The sequence below is a fragment of the Coffea arabica genome, chromosome 5e (assembly GCF_036785885.1).
Source record: "Coffea arabica cultivar ET-39 chromosome 5e, Coffea Arabica ET-39 HiFi, whole genome shotgun sequence".
In the NCBI taxonomy this organism is placed as follows: Eukaryota; Viridiplantae; Streptophyta; class Magnoliopsida; order Gentianales; family Rubiaceae; genus Coffea; species Coffea arabica.
This window is the reverse complement of record NC_092318.1, coordinates 45,640,000-45,654,259: the sequence shown is the minus strand read 5'-3', so window position 1 is coordinate 45,654,259 and position 14,260 is coordinate 45,640,000. Positions and strand designations below refer to the sequence as shown.

The 14,260-nt window shown below is 38.0% G+C and overlaps 1 protein-coding gene and 1 non-coding gene across 2 annotated transcripts; one reads left to right on the top strand and one right to left on the bottom strand.

Annotated features, from left to right (window-relative positions):
- The first annotated feature begins 6,352 nt into the window (after positions 1 to 6,352).
- LOC140007068 (uncharacterized) lies at positions 6,353 to 9,360 on the top strand. The gene is made up of 5 exons (XM_072049769.1): positions 6,353 to 7,621; positions 7,904 to 8,039; positions 8,154 to 8,375; positions 8,496 to 8,572; positions 9,079 to 9,360. Exons 1-5 carry the CDS (start codon positions 6,353 to 6,355, stop codon positions 9,358 to 9,360), a joined length of 1,986 nt encoding a protein of 661 aa, XP_071905870.1.
- LOC113688717 (small nucleolar RNA R71) lies at positions 6,725 to 6,831 on the bottom strand. Its single transcript, XR_003448079.1, has one exon. It is a non-coding gene; the product is annotated as a small nucleolar RNA R71 (small nucleolar RNA).
- Positions 9,361 to 14,260: the final 4,900 nt, after the last annotated feature.

The window sequence follows — 14,260 nt, the reverse complement described above, 5'->3', positions numbered from 1 at the left end:
ATAAATGAATAAAAGTAAAAATGAAAAAAAAAATTAACAAGCATCATGATTAAGAGGAAGAAAAATGTGGGAATTGTCATCTCTGTGATAGGTTTCCAAATGACATAAACAAGGATAGTTATGCAGTACGTTAAGAGTGGTCTTTACCACAAAAATGTCATTAGACTGACAAAATCGCTTGAAAAAATAGGCACTTGTCAAATCAATTTCGTACAACATCAAGACAAAATAAAGAAAGAAAAAATGGTGTAGAAAAAAGGGCAACCGGCTCACGTGCGGAGATAAGGGCAAATTTCTCACGTGGAAACAATTTAAATGCATATATTTACCCACTAGGTAAGGTTAATTGAATCATGGATAATTACTCATATATGTTCGACCCAATGGATGATAACCTATTTGGTACTAAAGCATGAGCTGGTTATTGCACTTCGATAGAAGAAAGCAAAATTTGATAGCAAATGTCCCAAGACATGTGCATTTTGTTGGCTCCCATTCTTTGATGAATGACTGTGCTTGCAATTAAGGCCCTGGGTGGTGGTGTTTTATCATTTATTGCATGTTTACATTCTGTATGGGTATTGGTCGACACACATTGAGTTTAGCGGTAATTATTTAGTATTAAAGTGGGCCGCATGTTATCAAATAGAGTTGGTCATTTGGTAGTATATGTTAAGTGATCAAGTCCGGCAATGTTTTATTTGTTCTCTCTTAAGTAGTGTAAGCACTTGATTTGGTAATCAACATTCTAGTATGGCTTTATCATTTAAATTTTGATGTAAAACAAGCAAAATTAGATGCCCAAAAATCAAATAGACAAATCGTACTTGTAATTGTCATTAGAAGTATAACTAGTGGGCCGAATTTGATACTATGTAATGGCTAAAATCAAAATGGAGTTAGTCAAACAATTTGAATTTTATATTTGTTTACCCTAATTGTTTGAATTTTGGATCAATATGGTTGACAGGCTAAATAAAATAGGGTAACTCAAAATAGGGTTATCAATCTTGGATTGAGTCATTTTCGGATTAATAATCCAAGTTATCTAGTATTTGGTTGGAAATTAGGTAAAATAGGATTGCTATTATAATGACCAAAGTCCCCCTTATTTTGCAGTTTCTTCCTAATAAGGTTAATTTACCATTTTTAATATTTATAACCTTTATTAAAATTATAAATTAAATCAAGGATTTTCATATATACAAACTAGTAATTGTCACTCAAGCGTTTTAATATATCCCCTTATTGACGTCGTCATTCACAGGACCCAATTGATAGTATTTTTTATTTATTTAGAATGTGGTTGACAAAATAAGTTTAGTAAGGGCAATTTAGTTCAAGGGCAATATAGTTGCACTACTATGATGTTAATACGTGTAAAGTAGTTAAAAAATATATATATATGTATATGTATAATTCACGTAGCAGGCAATATGCATATGTATAATTCACAAGGGCAAATTAGTCCAAATATAGTATTTTGGCAATGAGGGGATATTCCGAATTAATAATCCAAGTTATCTAGTATTTGGTTGATTTTGAGTTAGATGAGATATATTTAAAAAAATGCTATAATGTGTTTGGTTGGGAATTAGGTAAAATAGGATTGCTATTATAATAACAAAAGTCCCGCTTCTTTTGCAATTTCTTCCTAATCAGGTTAATTTACCATTTCTAATATTTATAACCTTTATTAAAATTATAAATTAAATCAAGGATTTTAATATATACAAACTAGTAATTGTCACTCAAGGGTTTTATATATATCCCCTTATTGACGTCATCATTCACAGAACCCAATTGATAGGATTTTTTTATTTATTTAGAATGTGATTGACAAAATAAGTTCAGTAAGGGCAAGTTAGTTCAAGGGCAATATAGTTGCACTACTATAATGTTAATACGAGTAAAGTAGTTTAAAAATTGTATATGTATAATTCATGTAATAGGCAGTATGCATATGTATAATTCACAAGAGCAAATTAGTCCAAATATAGTATTTTGGCAACGGGGGATATTCCTTTTTAAATCACCAGCCCTATCAATTGGCTACCGATCTTGCTTCTTACTTGTATTATATTATACAATTAATTAATTAAATTAAATTACTCTTGGTGTCTATTCCGTGTTACTTCTTTATTCCATGTACACTTGTTAATCTCTACTAACTTGTCACAGAGAAACATACCTTAACTTATATTTGTCTACGTCGTATTAACTATGACAATTTGTTGCATTTCATTTGATTTGCATTACTTTGGTTACAACAAAGTGCATTATACTACCTACTAACTACTGTTTCATATTTACAAGAACATGAAATGCAATTTCAATGCCATGTTCATTATTCTATTTCTTCACAATTTACCTTCCTAAATTCCCCCTAAATCCTAAAAATTTTTCTTTAAATGATTGCATGCCCTTGAATTCCCGTTCTTCATAAATATCCATTTGTATTTTTCTTTACCTAAATAACTTCCTATGCTCTAGTTATTATTTCTCACAAATATTATCTAAATATACTTAGTGTCATTTTTCGCTCTTCATAATATTCCATTCCACGTATATATCATTTCTAAAACCTATACATGCATATTAATACAAACACAAATAACTAATTTTTTCCCCATATTTACAACCACTGCATACCATTTTCACATTGCATTTGTGGAAACGAGTGCTTACCTCTTCAAATTTGTTCTATCCCTTCTGATTTACTCTCATTCAATTCAATTCCTCCGCTTCTCTGCTCCTCTCACGTCCCTCTCTATATCGTATGTTTTTTTTTTCAAATTGCGTTGCAATATACAATGACTATGGGATCTTTCTCGGCTTTATTTCTCGGCCTACTGGAGTGGGGTACTAAGCATTTGCTCTCCCTTTCCCTTCTGGTTGGTGGCATTATTAACACAATTTTAATGCCTCCATTAATGTCTTAAACAACCATAGCGTTCTTTCTAGTCACATTTTGTTACGGTCCATTTTGTAACTCCCAGGCATTAAATCACTATTCCTAGAACTCACGCTTGCTTTTGGAACATTCAAATGTCTTGTCTTACTTACTTAAACTCCCTCCGTCCCACTTTGATAGTTCTGTTTTCCTTTTTCGTCTGTCCGGTCCACTTTCCAATTGAAGAATGTAGTTGTATTTTAATTTTTCTAAAATGCCCTTATTCAATGTAAGTTGTTGTTACTATAAAATTACCTCATTTAATGAGAGTTGATTCTTTTTTTACCATCAATTCAAGTTCCCATAAAGTTGTACTCTATTTAATGTAAGGGTCTTTTAGGAAAATAGCAATCTAAATTTACTTTTCTAACAAAATTAACTACTTTTTTTTAAAATTGTGTGAAAAAAGAAACAGAACTATCAAAGTGGGACGGAGGGAGTACTTTCTTTATAAATATTTATTTAAATGTGGGTCCCACAATTTCAAACAACCTGTACTTACCCACCGGCAACTTCTTTCGTCGGGTTCTATACAAACCCTCTTCAACTTTAGTAATTTATTATGTGTCGTCTTATCATTGGTTACTCTTAACTTTATTACAAAAATATTAGAAACTTCTTCACCATTTGTAGAGCTTACCTGTAAACAAATCAAAAGTCCAAAAGAAGTAGATAACTGAGACAGAAGTATTTTGTTTGGATTGTAAGTTATTTGGGATTATTTGGGATATTTTTACCGTAGCACTTTTTGTGATGTAATGTATGTGAGATAAAAAGGTAATTGGGAAGATAAAAAGGTATATTGGAAATTGTAATGATGATGTAACAAATAAAACTGGATAAATAATGCTCAATCCAAACAAATTCATTATATTGTTTGAAAGGACAATCAACATTTAATGCTAGAGGAAAAGCAAGAGTATTACAGAGGGAGACATGCAGAAGGATAGTCCTTGAACAGTTAACGATCAGAATTTGGTCCAAAAAAATTATACGGTCCAAATTACTTCTTGTATCTCATTTTTAATAATGTGTGTGGGACTGATAAAAATTTATTCTAAAATTACACGTTGTGCAAATAAAGTTATACTGTGTGCAAACAAAGTCAAAATGACAATTTTCCAACGAAGAAGAGGCGCGTTTCAAAGAAATATGTAGAAACAAAAAGTGTGGCATCCGCAAAAGTGAACAATGAGTCAACAAAATGTAGGGTCAGAAGACAACAAAAATACAAAGCAACCAAGCAACTATTGCATGCAGCTTGAACGAAGGGAAGAGGAATGGCATAACTGGAAAATAAGACAACACCTAAGGCTAAACTAATACTCCAGAATAGCTAAGATGGCCATCTCTGCGGTTCATAAGAGGCAAGAATGACGAAAACAAAAGAGGAACAAACAACAAATAAATTACAAAGGAACCACACAACTATAGCATGTGTCTTCCGGTCTCCTGAGTAAGGGAGAAACAAGTAATGGCATTAGCGAAAAATGAAGGACCACTAATGCTAATCTAATGACACAAGGAACTGCCAAAAGACTTGATAGAACGGTTATTTGGCGTATTTTGGACTGTTATTTTGTCCTAATTTTGACTATTCACGGTGCTAAGAACTGGAGTTTCACTCATATTCGACATTTGTGTGAATTGTAGGTGGTCGGCATAAAAAATGATCTTGCGAGGCAAAAATTCCAGAAGACCTTGCATTTCAGAGCGTGGCCACGCCTTGTAAGGTGTACGAAACCGAAAGCCGGACTGCGGTCCAGGTGAACCGCGAGGAGCATGGGATAAAAACTCCAAAAGCTAGCTTTTGTTGCAATCAATTGGGCCAGACGTTTGTTTTCTTCTTGACTTCTCTTGGGCGGCGCTACATATAAAAAGGAAAAGGAGATTCAGACTCAGGGACCCTAGCTTTAGTTTTTCTTTCTCTACTTTTTGGTCAGACGCCGTCTTTTGTTTTCTTTTCGTCTTCCTACTGCGGCAGCAATTACAGTAGAAATTAGGAGGACATTAGCTTCTGCCTGGTCTCTTTTGGGTGAGACGCTTTTGGGTTTTTCTTTTCTCTCTAGCCGCAATTAGGGAAAAAGATTCCCCTTTGTGCGCGCGGCTCCATTGTAGACGCAAAATACGAAGAAACTGTTCCTTCATTGTTTCACCCTTCCAACTCTCCAACAATCAATTGAATGAACTCAATTAAATCGTGCAAGGTTGACACGATGAGGAGCGGCTAATTTTCTCCTCTACCCAAAGGTCGACGCGAGGGCGCGGTCCATCACACCTGTGAGATCTAATCAATCTTTCATTATTTCTTCCAATTTATTACTATTCGTGCATTTCCTGAATTAACTGTTCATGGGTATTTGATTAATTGAATATCAACGGCCGGGTATTTGATTTAATTTAATAGCCTACTGCCACGTTAATTAAATAGAATCCGTAATTGTTCATTTAGTTGACACCCCGTGGCAACCACCATAATTGGCTTTATGATGGGGAAATGCAAGATCTAATTTAAATAAACCCTCTTAGCGTGTTTATTGGTTAGGGTTGGGTTCTTCTCGCTTTAATGCAATTGGGTAATTAAATTCCTACGGTCGTACCTAGGGTTGTTATCCGGTTAGAGAAGCAGTCAATGGTCGTACCTTGACTGTCGAAAAAGTAAGGAAGAGCTGGTTGTCAGAGTTTATTGATGGCTATAACCAATCTAGTGATAAATGGATGAAATATCTCTGCATCGATGATCATTTAATTGGACCGTGCCTGAGCAGTTGATCCTTTGGGTAGAACTTTTATTAATTGCTATTTTTAGTAAATTGTGCTTTGTGAGTTAGTTTTGAATTTTGTTTGTTTTATTTGATTTTATTTTCATTTGCCTCCCATTGAAAATCCCCCAATTTTGTTCTACTGATTTGGAAAGAAATAATTTCCTACCTGCTCTCTGTGGAATCGACCCTACTTGCCATTGTACGCAAAATTAGTATTTTTATAGACAAATCCGGTATATCGGATCAAGCAAACTCTTCGGGAACAGGGTGAATCAAGTAACCCATTGCACACCTAGGGTCCCTGCTCCAGTACTTGGATTTGTTCTATAATTATTTAATTGAGGTGGTAATTAGGACTTTTTAGTAATTATTATTGCACAGGTTCGGCACCTGTCAATTTTTGGCGCCGTTGCCGGGGAGTTGGCGTTTGGATTATTTGTTTCTTTTTAAATTCAGTTTTTATTTTATTTTATTCTTCTTGGTATTTTTGCTAGTTTATGCCCCGTTCTTCTCGCACAGGTGAATTGGTATACGATCCTGAGGTAGAGAAGGCAGCGCGTAGGCGGAGGCAAGAGACCAAGAGGCAAAAAGAAGGGCACTTATTTGCTGCAAACGAGTCAGCGGAAGACGAAGCATGGCCAACACCCAAACATTGAGGGAGCTGGCTGCCCCGGAGCTGACTCACCAGCCCTTATGCATCACATTCCCCACTTTGGCTGAGAATACTGCTTTCGAACTCAAGTCGGGGTTGATTCACCTCCTACCTTCTTTCCATGGCCTCTCTGGCGAAGAACCCCACAAGCACGTCAAGGAGTTTGAGGTAGTTTGCTCTAGCATGAAACCTCCTGGGGTGACTGAGGAGCAGATAAGACTTAGAGCTTTCCCCTTCTCTCTCAAGGATGCAGCAAAAGATTGGTTATACTACCTACCAGCGGGTAGTATTACCACATGGGCACAGTTAAAAAAGAAGTTTTTGGAAAAATTCTTCCCTGCATCCCGGGCTGCGAGTTTGAGAAAGGAAATCTGTAGCATTAAACAGTATCCCGGGGAATCCTTGTATGATTATTGGGAAAGGTTTAATAAGTTGTGCACTAGATGCCCGCAACATCAAATTAGTGAACAACTGTTAATCCAATACTTTTATGAGGAACTACAGACGTCCGACAGGAGTATCATTGATGCAGCAAGTGGGGGAGCATTAGCAAACAAAACACCAAGGGAAGCATGGCTACTCATTGAAGCCATGGCAGAGAACTCCCAACAATTTGGCTTCCGTGAGAGCAACCCTCCCCGTAGAGTCAACGAGGTAGAGACTTCATCCTTACAGCAGCAACTGTCAGAATTGACGTCAGTTGTTAGGCAATTAGCCATGAGAGACGCGCCGCGAGCGAAGGTGTGTGGAATATGCACTAGCATGGACCATTGCACAGACTCGTGCCCCATTTTGCAAGAGGACGGGGCGAAACAGGTAAACATGGCCGGAGGCGTGCCCGCGCCCCGTAGGCAGTACGACCCATACTCCAATACGTACAATCCGGGCTGGAGGGACCATCCCAATCTCAGTTATGGGAACAGGCAACAAAATGCATTTCCAAATCGTCCACCAGGATTCCACCAGCCATGGCAACCAAAATCGCTACCCTCGTCCTCCAACTCAGGAAGTTCTCTAGAGGACCTAGTCAAAAACCTGGCCACGACTACTACCAACCTGGCCACGACTACTACCCAGCTTCAACAGGAGATCAGATCCTTAGCCGCGAATACCGCGCAGCTCCAGCAGGACACCAAAGCTGACAAGAAGGACCAAGACGTTCGAATAAGCCAACTGGCAACTGCCATCAACCGCTTGGAGTCCCACGTTTATGGGAAACTACCATCGCAACCCGAGGTAAATCCCAGGAATGTAAGTGCCATGACGCTGAGGAGTGGCAAGGAACTGGAAGGGCCTAAAGTGGGAAGTTCAAAAAGCAAAAGTGAAGAGGAGATAGAGAAGGAAATTGAAGAGGAAGGGCGTATTCGCAAGGATCCTAAGGTAACCTTCACTTCTCCGCCCACTATTAAATCTAACTTACCTCCTTTTCCTTGCAGGTTGGAAAAGACAAAGAGGGCAGAAAAGGAAAAAGAAATCCTGGATGTGATCCGCAAAATTCAGGTAAACATCCCCCTATTGGACGCGATCAAGCAGGTACCCAAGTACGCAAAGTTCTTGAAAGATTTGTGCGTTAACAAAAGAAAGCTAAGGGGTGATGAAAGAGTGATGGTGGGAGAGAATGTATCAGCTGTACTTCAGAGGAAACTCCCACCCAAATGCGGAGATCCAGGTATGTTTGCTATCCCCTGTAAGATTGGTCATTCTAGTATCAAAAATGCCATGATAGATTTAGGAGCTTCTATTAATGTGATGCCTAAGTCAATCTATGATTCCCTAAATTTAGGACCTTTAAAAGAAACGGGGATAATAATTCAATTGGCTGATCGTACATGTGCTTATCCGGATGGAATAGTTGAGGATGTTTTAGTGCAAGTAGATGGATTAATTTTTCCTGCTGATTTTTATGTGCTTTACATGGATGATAGAAGTGCCCCAAATCCATCACCCATTATATTAGGAATACCATTTTTGAGTACTGCCCAGACTAAAATTGATGTTAGTAAGGGTACTCTCACGATGGAATTTGATGGAGAAATAGTCCACTTTAATATTTTTGATACAATGAAACATCCTGTTAACTCTCATTCTGTGTTTGCTATGTATACCACTAATCCCTCTGTGCAAGAATTTTCTAAGTTTGCTTATAGGGGTAAATTCAAGGTTGCTGCGAACAAGTCCTATAGGATGAAAGCAATTCATGAGGTAAAAATGGAGAGAAAATTTAGGAAAAAAGTTGCACTCAATGGCCATGTGGATCCTGGAGGAGGGCCACCAATTACAAGGAAAATTCAATTACATCCAGACTAAAGAATGGTGCTATGTCTAGCCAAAGACATTAAAGAAAGGCGCTGCTTGGGAGGCAACCCAAGGATTACAATATTAGTTGTGATCATTTTTCCTTACTTTATGATTTTTCAGTTTTATTTTAATGTTTTGATGGTTTTTGTGGTGTTGGACAGAAGAGTAGGGGTTCCAAGGCGTGCCCACGCTTTGAAAAAAAAAAAAAAAAATCGTTTGGACATCATTTACATGTTGTGGGCAGAAGAAAATGCCCTCCAAGGCGTGCCCACGCCTTCCAACCCCTCCGATAGCGAAAAAGTTAAAAAAAAAAAAAAAACTTTGACCAAGACCCTACTCCCCCCACTTTTCTATCTTCTTTGACTAGTCTTGGACAATCTTCTTCCAATTTTTATTGCCTACGTTTCCAGACTTCTCCTCTTTGTTTTGGTCGAGCCTTCGCCGCCCACCTCGCACCGCCGTCGCCGCCGCTTGCCATCGCTGTCCGCCGCCACTGGCGCCCCTGCCTCGCGCGCCCAGCAAGCCCCCGCTACCCGGATCTCCAAGAGACTGTCCATGAGCATAACACCCAACTGTCAAGGATAGATGGCCGTCTTACGGCGCTCCAGGTTTTCGCCCGTATTCAAGCAGAGAATCAAGCGGCTTTCTATGCTCATATTGGCTTCCAGCCGCCGCATCCGCCGTCTCCTTAGGCTCCAGCCGCACCTTTTCAGTAGTCAGGGAAGTTCTCGCTCCCTCTACCCTTGCAAATTATTTTTCCAGGTTACATTGCGGACAATGTAGGTCTTAGGTGTGGGGGGAGTGGCTTCCATTAGTTCTTTTTCCATTAGTTCTTTTTCATTAGTTCTTTGTTCTTTTTCATTAGTTCTTTTTGCTTTGTTACTTTTAAGAAAAAGAAAAAAAAATTAAAAGAAAAAAACATTGTAGTTAGTCGTCTTTTTGGTTATTTTTATGCTTGTTTGTGTTGGGGCATGTTGCTGTGATGAATGACATAATCAAAGTGAGTGGGTATGTGATCGTATATGTTGGCTGTGCATTTTGTTTCCCTTGGCAATGTCATTGAATGTTGAGTATGCTGGAATTTACCCATTTTTGTAACTTTTGGGGAGCTTTTGAGCCTTACTTGAGCATATTATTCTTGTTTGCTCTATTTTGTTTGATTGAGTGGGTATCGCACATGGTATGAACATTCTAGAACTTGCTATTTTGTACATGTCAAGACCGCATTTTGATGAACTGAGTGCATTTGAAATGATAAGGGCATTTAGGATTTAACCCTCTTCAGCTATCTAAAAAATCAAGCCCTCATTTTATATCCCAATAGTGAACCAACTTGAGCTTCTGTCCTTCGTTTCTGGTTGATATCCGTGTTTGTTAACCCAAGATCTCTTTAAACTTTCTTGTTCATCCCTGTGTTGTCAATAGATGTCTGAAATCCATCATTTGCGCAAAGCAAACGAATTTGGGGTTGAAAGTGCTGATAGATTAGGAGCTATATGATGCTATCTTTGTGTAAAGGAGGGGAAATTGGAAAAAAGGCCACTGACCAGAGGACTTTGGCTTACAGGGCGTGCCCGCACCTTACAGGACTTTCTCTTCAAAAAAAAAAAAAAAAAAAAATCCTGAAGAGACCTCGTGACCAGAGGACTATGGGCTACAAGGCGTGCCCACGCCTTGCGAGCAGTTCCAAAAAAAAAAAAAAAAAAATTTGGGGCACTTGTACAGGGTGTACAGCAAATGGAAACTGCCTTATTAGTGAAACTCCTCCAGTAGAGCACTGTGGTTATTGGTGAGTTTCGGACGTTCTCTTGACACTTTACCCCCTATCCATACCTTCTTAACCCGCCTTTCACCTGAGCCCCATTACAACCCTATTAAAGTCCCTTTGATTTATGTGTTTAGTTCACTTTTAAGTGGTGGAGATGTGATAAATGTGCAAGCCTATGGTAATGGCATTCCGTGATGTTGAATTGAGCGTTTCTAGTATTCATATATATTCTTTGAATTACAACATGTCCGGTGTGTTTTACCTTTGGTGATATTGTCAGGGACCCTAGATGCTTGTGTTAGTATAGACTACTACATGGCCTCTACTCTCTTGGTTGTACTTCTGAGTTCCGAAATGCTTGAGGGCAAGCATTGTCTAGGTGTGGGGGAATTTGATAGAACGGTTATTTGGCGTATTTTGGACTGTTATTTTGTCCTAATTTTGACTATTCACGGTGCTAAGAACTGGAGTTTCACTCATATTCGACATTTGTGTGAATTGTAGGTGGTCGGCATAAAAAATGATCTTGCGAGGCAAAAATTCCAGAAGACCTTGCATTTCAGAGCGTGGCCACGCCTTGGAAGGTGTACGAAACCGAAAGCCGGACTGCGGTCCACGTGAACCGCGAGGAGCATGGGATAAAAACTCCAAAAGCTAGCTTTTGTTGCAATCAATTGGGCCAGACGTTTGTTTTCTTCTTGACTTCTCTTGGGCGGCGCTACATATAAAAAGGAAAAGGAGATTCAGACTCAGGGACCCTAGCTTTAGTTTTTCTTTCTCTACTTTTTGGTCAGACGCCGTCTTTTGTTTTCTTTTCGTCTTCCTACTGCGGCAGCAATTACAGTAGAAATTAGGAGGACATTAGCTTCTGCCTGGTCTCTTTTGGGTGAGACGCTTTTGGGTTTTTCTTTTCTCTCTAGCCGCAATTAGGGAAAAAGATTCCCCTTTATGCGCGCGGCTCCATTGTAGACGCAAAATACGAAGAAACTGTTCCTTCATTGTTTCACCCTTCCAACTCTCCAACAATCAATTGAATGAACTCAATTAAATCGTGCAAGGTTGACACGATGAGGAGCGGCTAATTTTCTCCTCTACCCAAAGGTCGACGCGAGGGCGCGGTCCATCACACCTGTGAGATCTAATCAATCTTTCATTATTTCTTCCAATTTATTACTATTCGTGCATTTCCTGAATTAACTGTTCATGGGTATTTGATTAATTGAATATCAACGGCCGGGTATTTGATTTAATTTAATAGCCTACTGCCACGTTAATTAAATAGAATCCGTAATTGTTCATTTAGTTGACACCCCGTGGCAACCACCATAATTGGCTTTATGATGGGGAAATGCAAGATCTAATTTAAATAAACCCTCTTAGCGTGTTTATTGGTTAGGGTTGGGTTCTTCTCGCTTTAATGCAATTGGGTAATTAAATTCCTACGGTCGTACCTAGGGTTGTTATCCGGTTAGAGAAGCAGTCAATGGTCGTACCTTGACTGTCGAAAAAGTAAGGAAGAGCTGGTTGTCAGAGCTTATTGATGGCTATAACCAATCTAGTGATAAATGGATGAAATATCTCTGCATCGATGATCATTTAATTGGACCGTGCCTGAGCAGTTGATCCTTTGGGTAGAACTTTTATTAATTGCTATTTTTAGTAAATTGTGCTTTGTGAGTTAGTTTTGAATTTTGTTTGTTTTATTTGATTTTATTTTCATTTGCCTCCCATTGAAAATCCCCCAATTTTGTTCTACTGATTTGGAAAGAAATAATTTCCTACCTGCTCCCTGTGGAATCGACCCTACTTGCCATTGTACGCAAAATTAGTATTTTTATAGACAAATCCGGTATATCGGATCAAGCAAACTCTTCGGGAACAGGGTGAATCAAGTAACCCATTGCACACCTAGGGTCCCTGCTCCAGTACTTGGATTTGTTCTATAATTATTTAATTGAGGTGGTAATTAGGACTTTTTAGTAATTATTATTGCACAGGTTCGGCACCTGTCAAGACTGATGCAAATGAACTGCAATAGCCCGAACATTTCAAGCAATACCGAAATAACCGACGGAAACACTCTCTCACTGTTCATTCAAGCAACTCCCACTTTCATATAGTTAGATAAATATATCTATCATTAGGAGCTTTTCCCTTATCGACCTCTCTTCATCAAGTCAACAATTTGAAAAAAATGCAATGACTGCTTACAACGTTACTCCTCTAATATAAATAGATCCATTTTCTGATATTAGCGTCAATTCTGGCAAAGATACGCTAGGTTTTTAAACTCGAATGAACCGAAAATCGGTCAAATGTCCAGTTCGAATTATCCTAAAAAATCAGTTAGATAGAAATTCAGTCAAATTTGGTAAAAAATCGAGTTTGATCAGAAAAATCGGAAGAATCGGTTTGATGTCAAAGTTCTTTTTTTTTTTTGAAAAGATCAAAGCATTTTCAATATAATGTTTTGGCCCCTAGGTTGTTAACAATTGTTAATATACCTCAAATATTTCATACTTTATACATGTTATCCTAAAGTTTGTGTTATTTTTCAATCAAGTCCATAATTTTAATTCTAAACTTGTTAATGTTCATTGAATACTATAAATTGCTACTTGATCATTCTAATTTCTTTGTATTTTTTTGTTAAATATATTTGAAACATCAAATATATATGAATATATCTTTATTAATATTAACATGCTCTTAGATATTTTATATACAATATTTTAATTTTTAAATAATTTTTATTTATGATGTCATCCGATTTAACTCCGATCGAATCCAGTGACCCCTAACCCCTGAACTTGGCTGAATCGATACTCGGTCCGAGTCTGAAAATATAGAAGATACACTTATTTGGGTTCATATCAATATTAAGTCGATGTTAACGACATTGGATTTAATAAAACACAATGTTAGACTGGAAAGTTTTTTTGGTCTAATTTAATTTACATGATTGTTGCCTTCCATTCCCGCCATTTCTGGGCCTATTAACTACCCAGCTGACCTGGTTAAGAAGCTTTCTTCTCGGTTGCTTTTGGCATTTTCTCCGGTGAAACGACTCCCCAGAGCGCCTAGATTTCAGAAATTCTTTGTTGCCACATTCTATTGGGTCTCTCTTTATGAGGACAAATACCTATTCTGCGGAGAAGTCCAATCCGTTTAATGGATGGGACGGAAACAAACTAGCAACTAGGAGTATGTAAAATCGAAAAATTTTGATTTACTGATCGAATTCAGAATTTTTGAAATTAGTAATTCGAAATTCGGAATGAAAATCGAAAATTCTGATTAAAAGTATACAAATTTGGTTCAAATTCAGTAACTGGATTTTTGAAATTAGAAATTTCGATTTCAAATTCACAATTCAAAATCAAAAATTGAATATCGATTTCTGTGACAGCCCCACCTCCCCCTAAGGCGAACCAAAGGGTTCGGCGGACCGCCTGCCCAACTCTCGCCGGGACTCAGTCGTTCACTACAGTCCTCAAATGAATTACAATATAAATCTCAAATATTACATCAAATTCTCCAATAATTACATGTCATAAGCGAAGCGTCCACGCTTCCACTGCGCCACTCTGATCCATGATCCCAATTATAATACAAGAGGAATTCCACAACAATAAAATCACAACAAACCTTCCTTCGCCACGAGCCCTGTGGAGGGGAATAAAATATTTTTGGGGTGAGCTAAAAGCTCAGTGAGTAACCAATAAAATCAGTAATCAAATATATTTCACAATAATGCATTTCGATGATGTCATGATTCAGAGATCAAATGTACGTTTATTGCTCTCGTGAGCCAGTGAAATCAT

Coding starts and splice junctions, on each gene's coding strand:
- LOC140007068 (XM_072049769.1), top strand. CDS start 6,353: ATGGCCAACACCCAAACATTGAGGGAGCTGGCTGCCCCGGAGCTGACT. Junction 7,622..7,903: donor CCGAGGTAAATCCCAGGAAT/GTAAGTGCCATG, acceptor GCGATCAAGCAG/GTACCCAAGTACGCAAAGTT. Junction 8,040..8,153: donor ACCCAAATGCGGAGATCCAG/GTATGTTTGCTA, acceptor CCCTAAATTTAG/GACCTTTAAAAGAAACGGGG.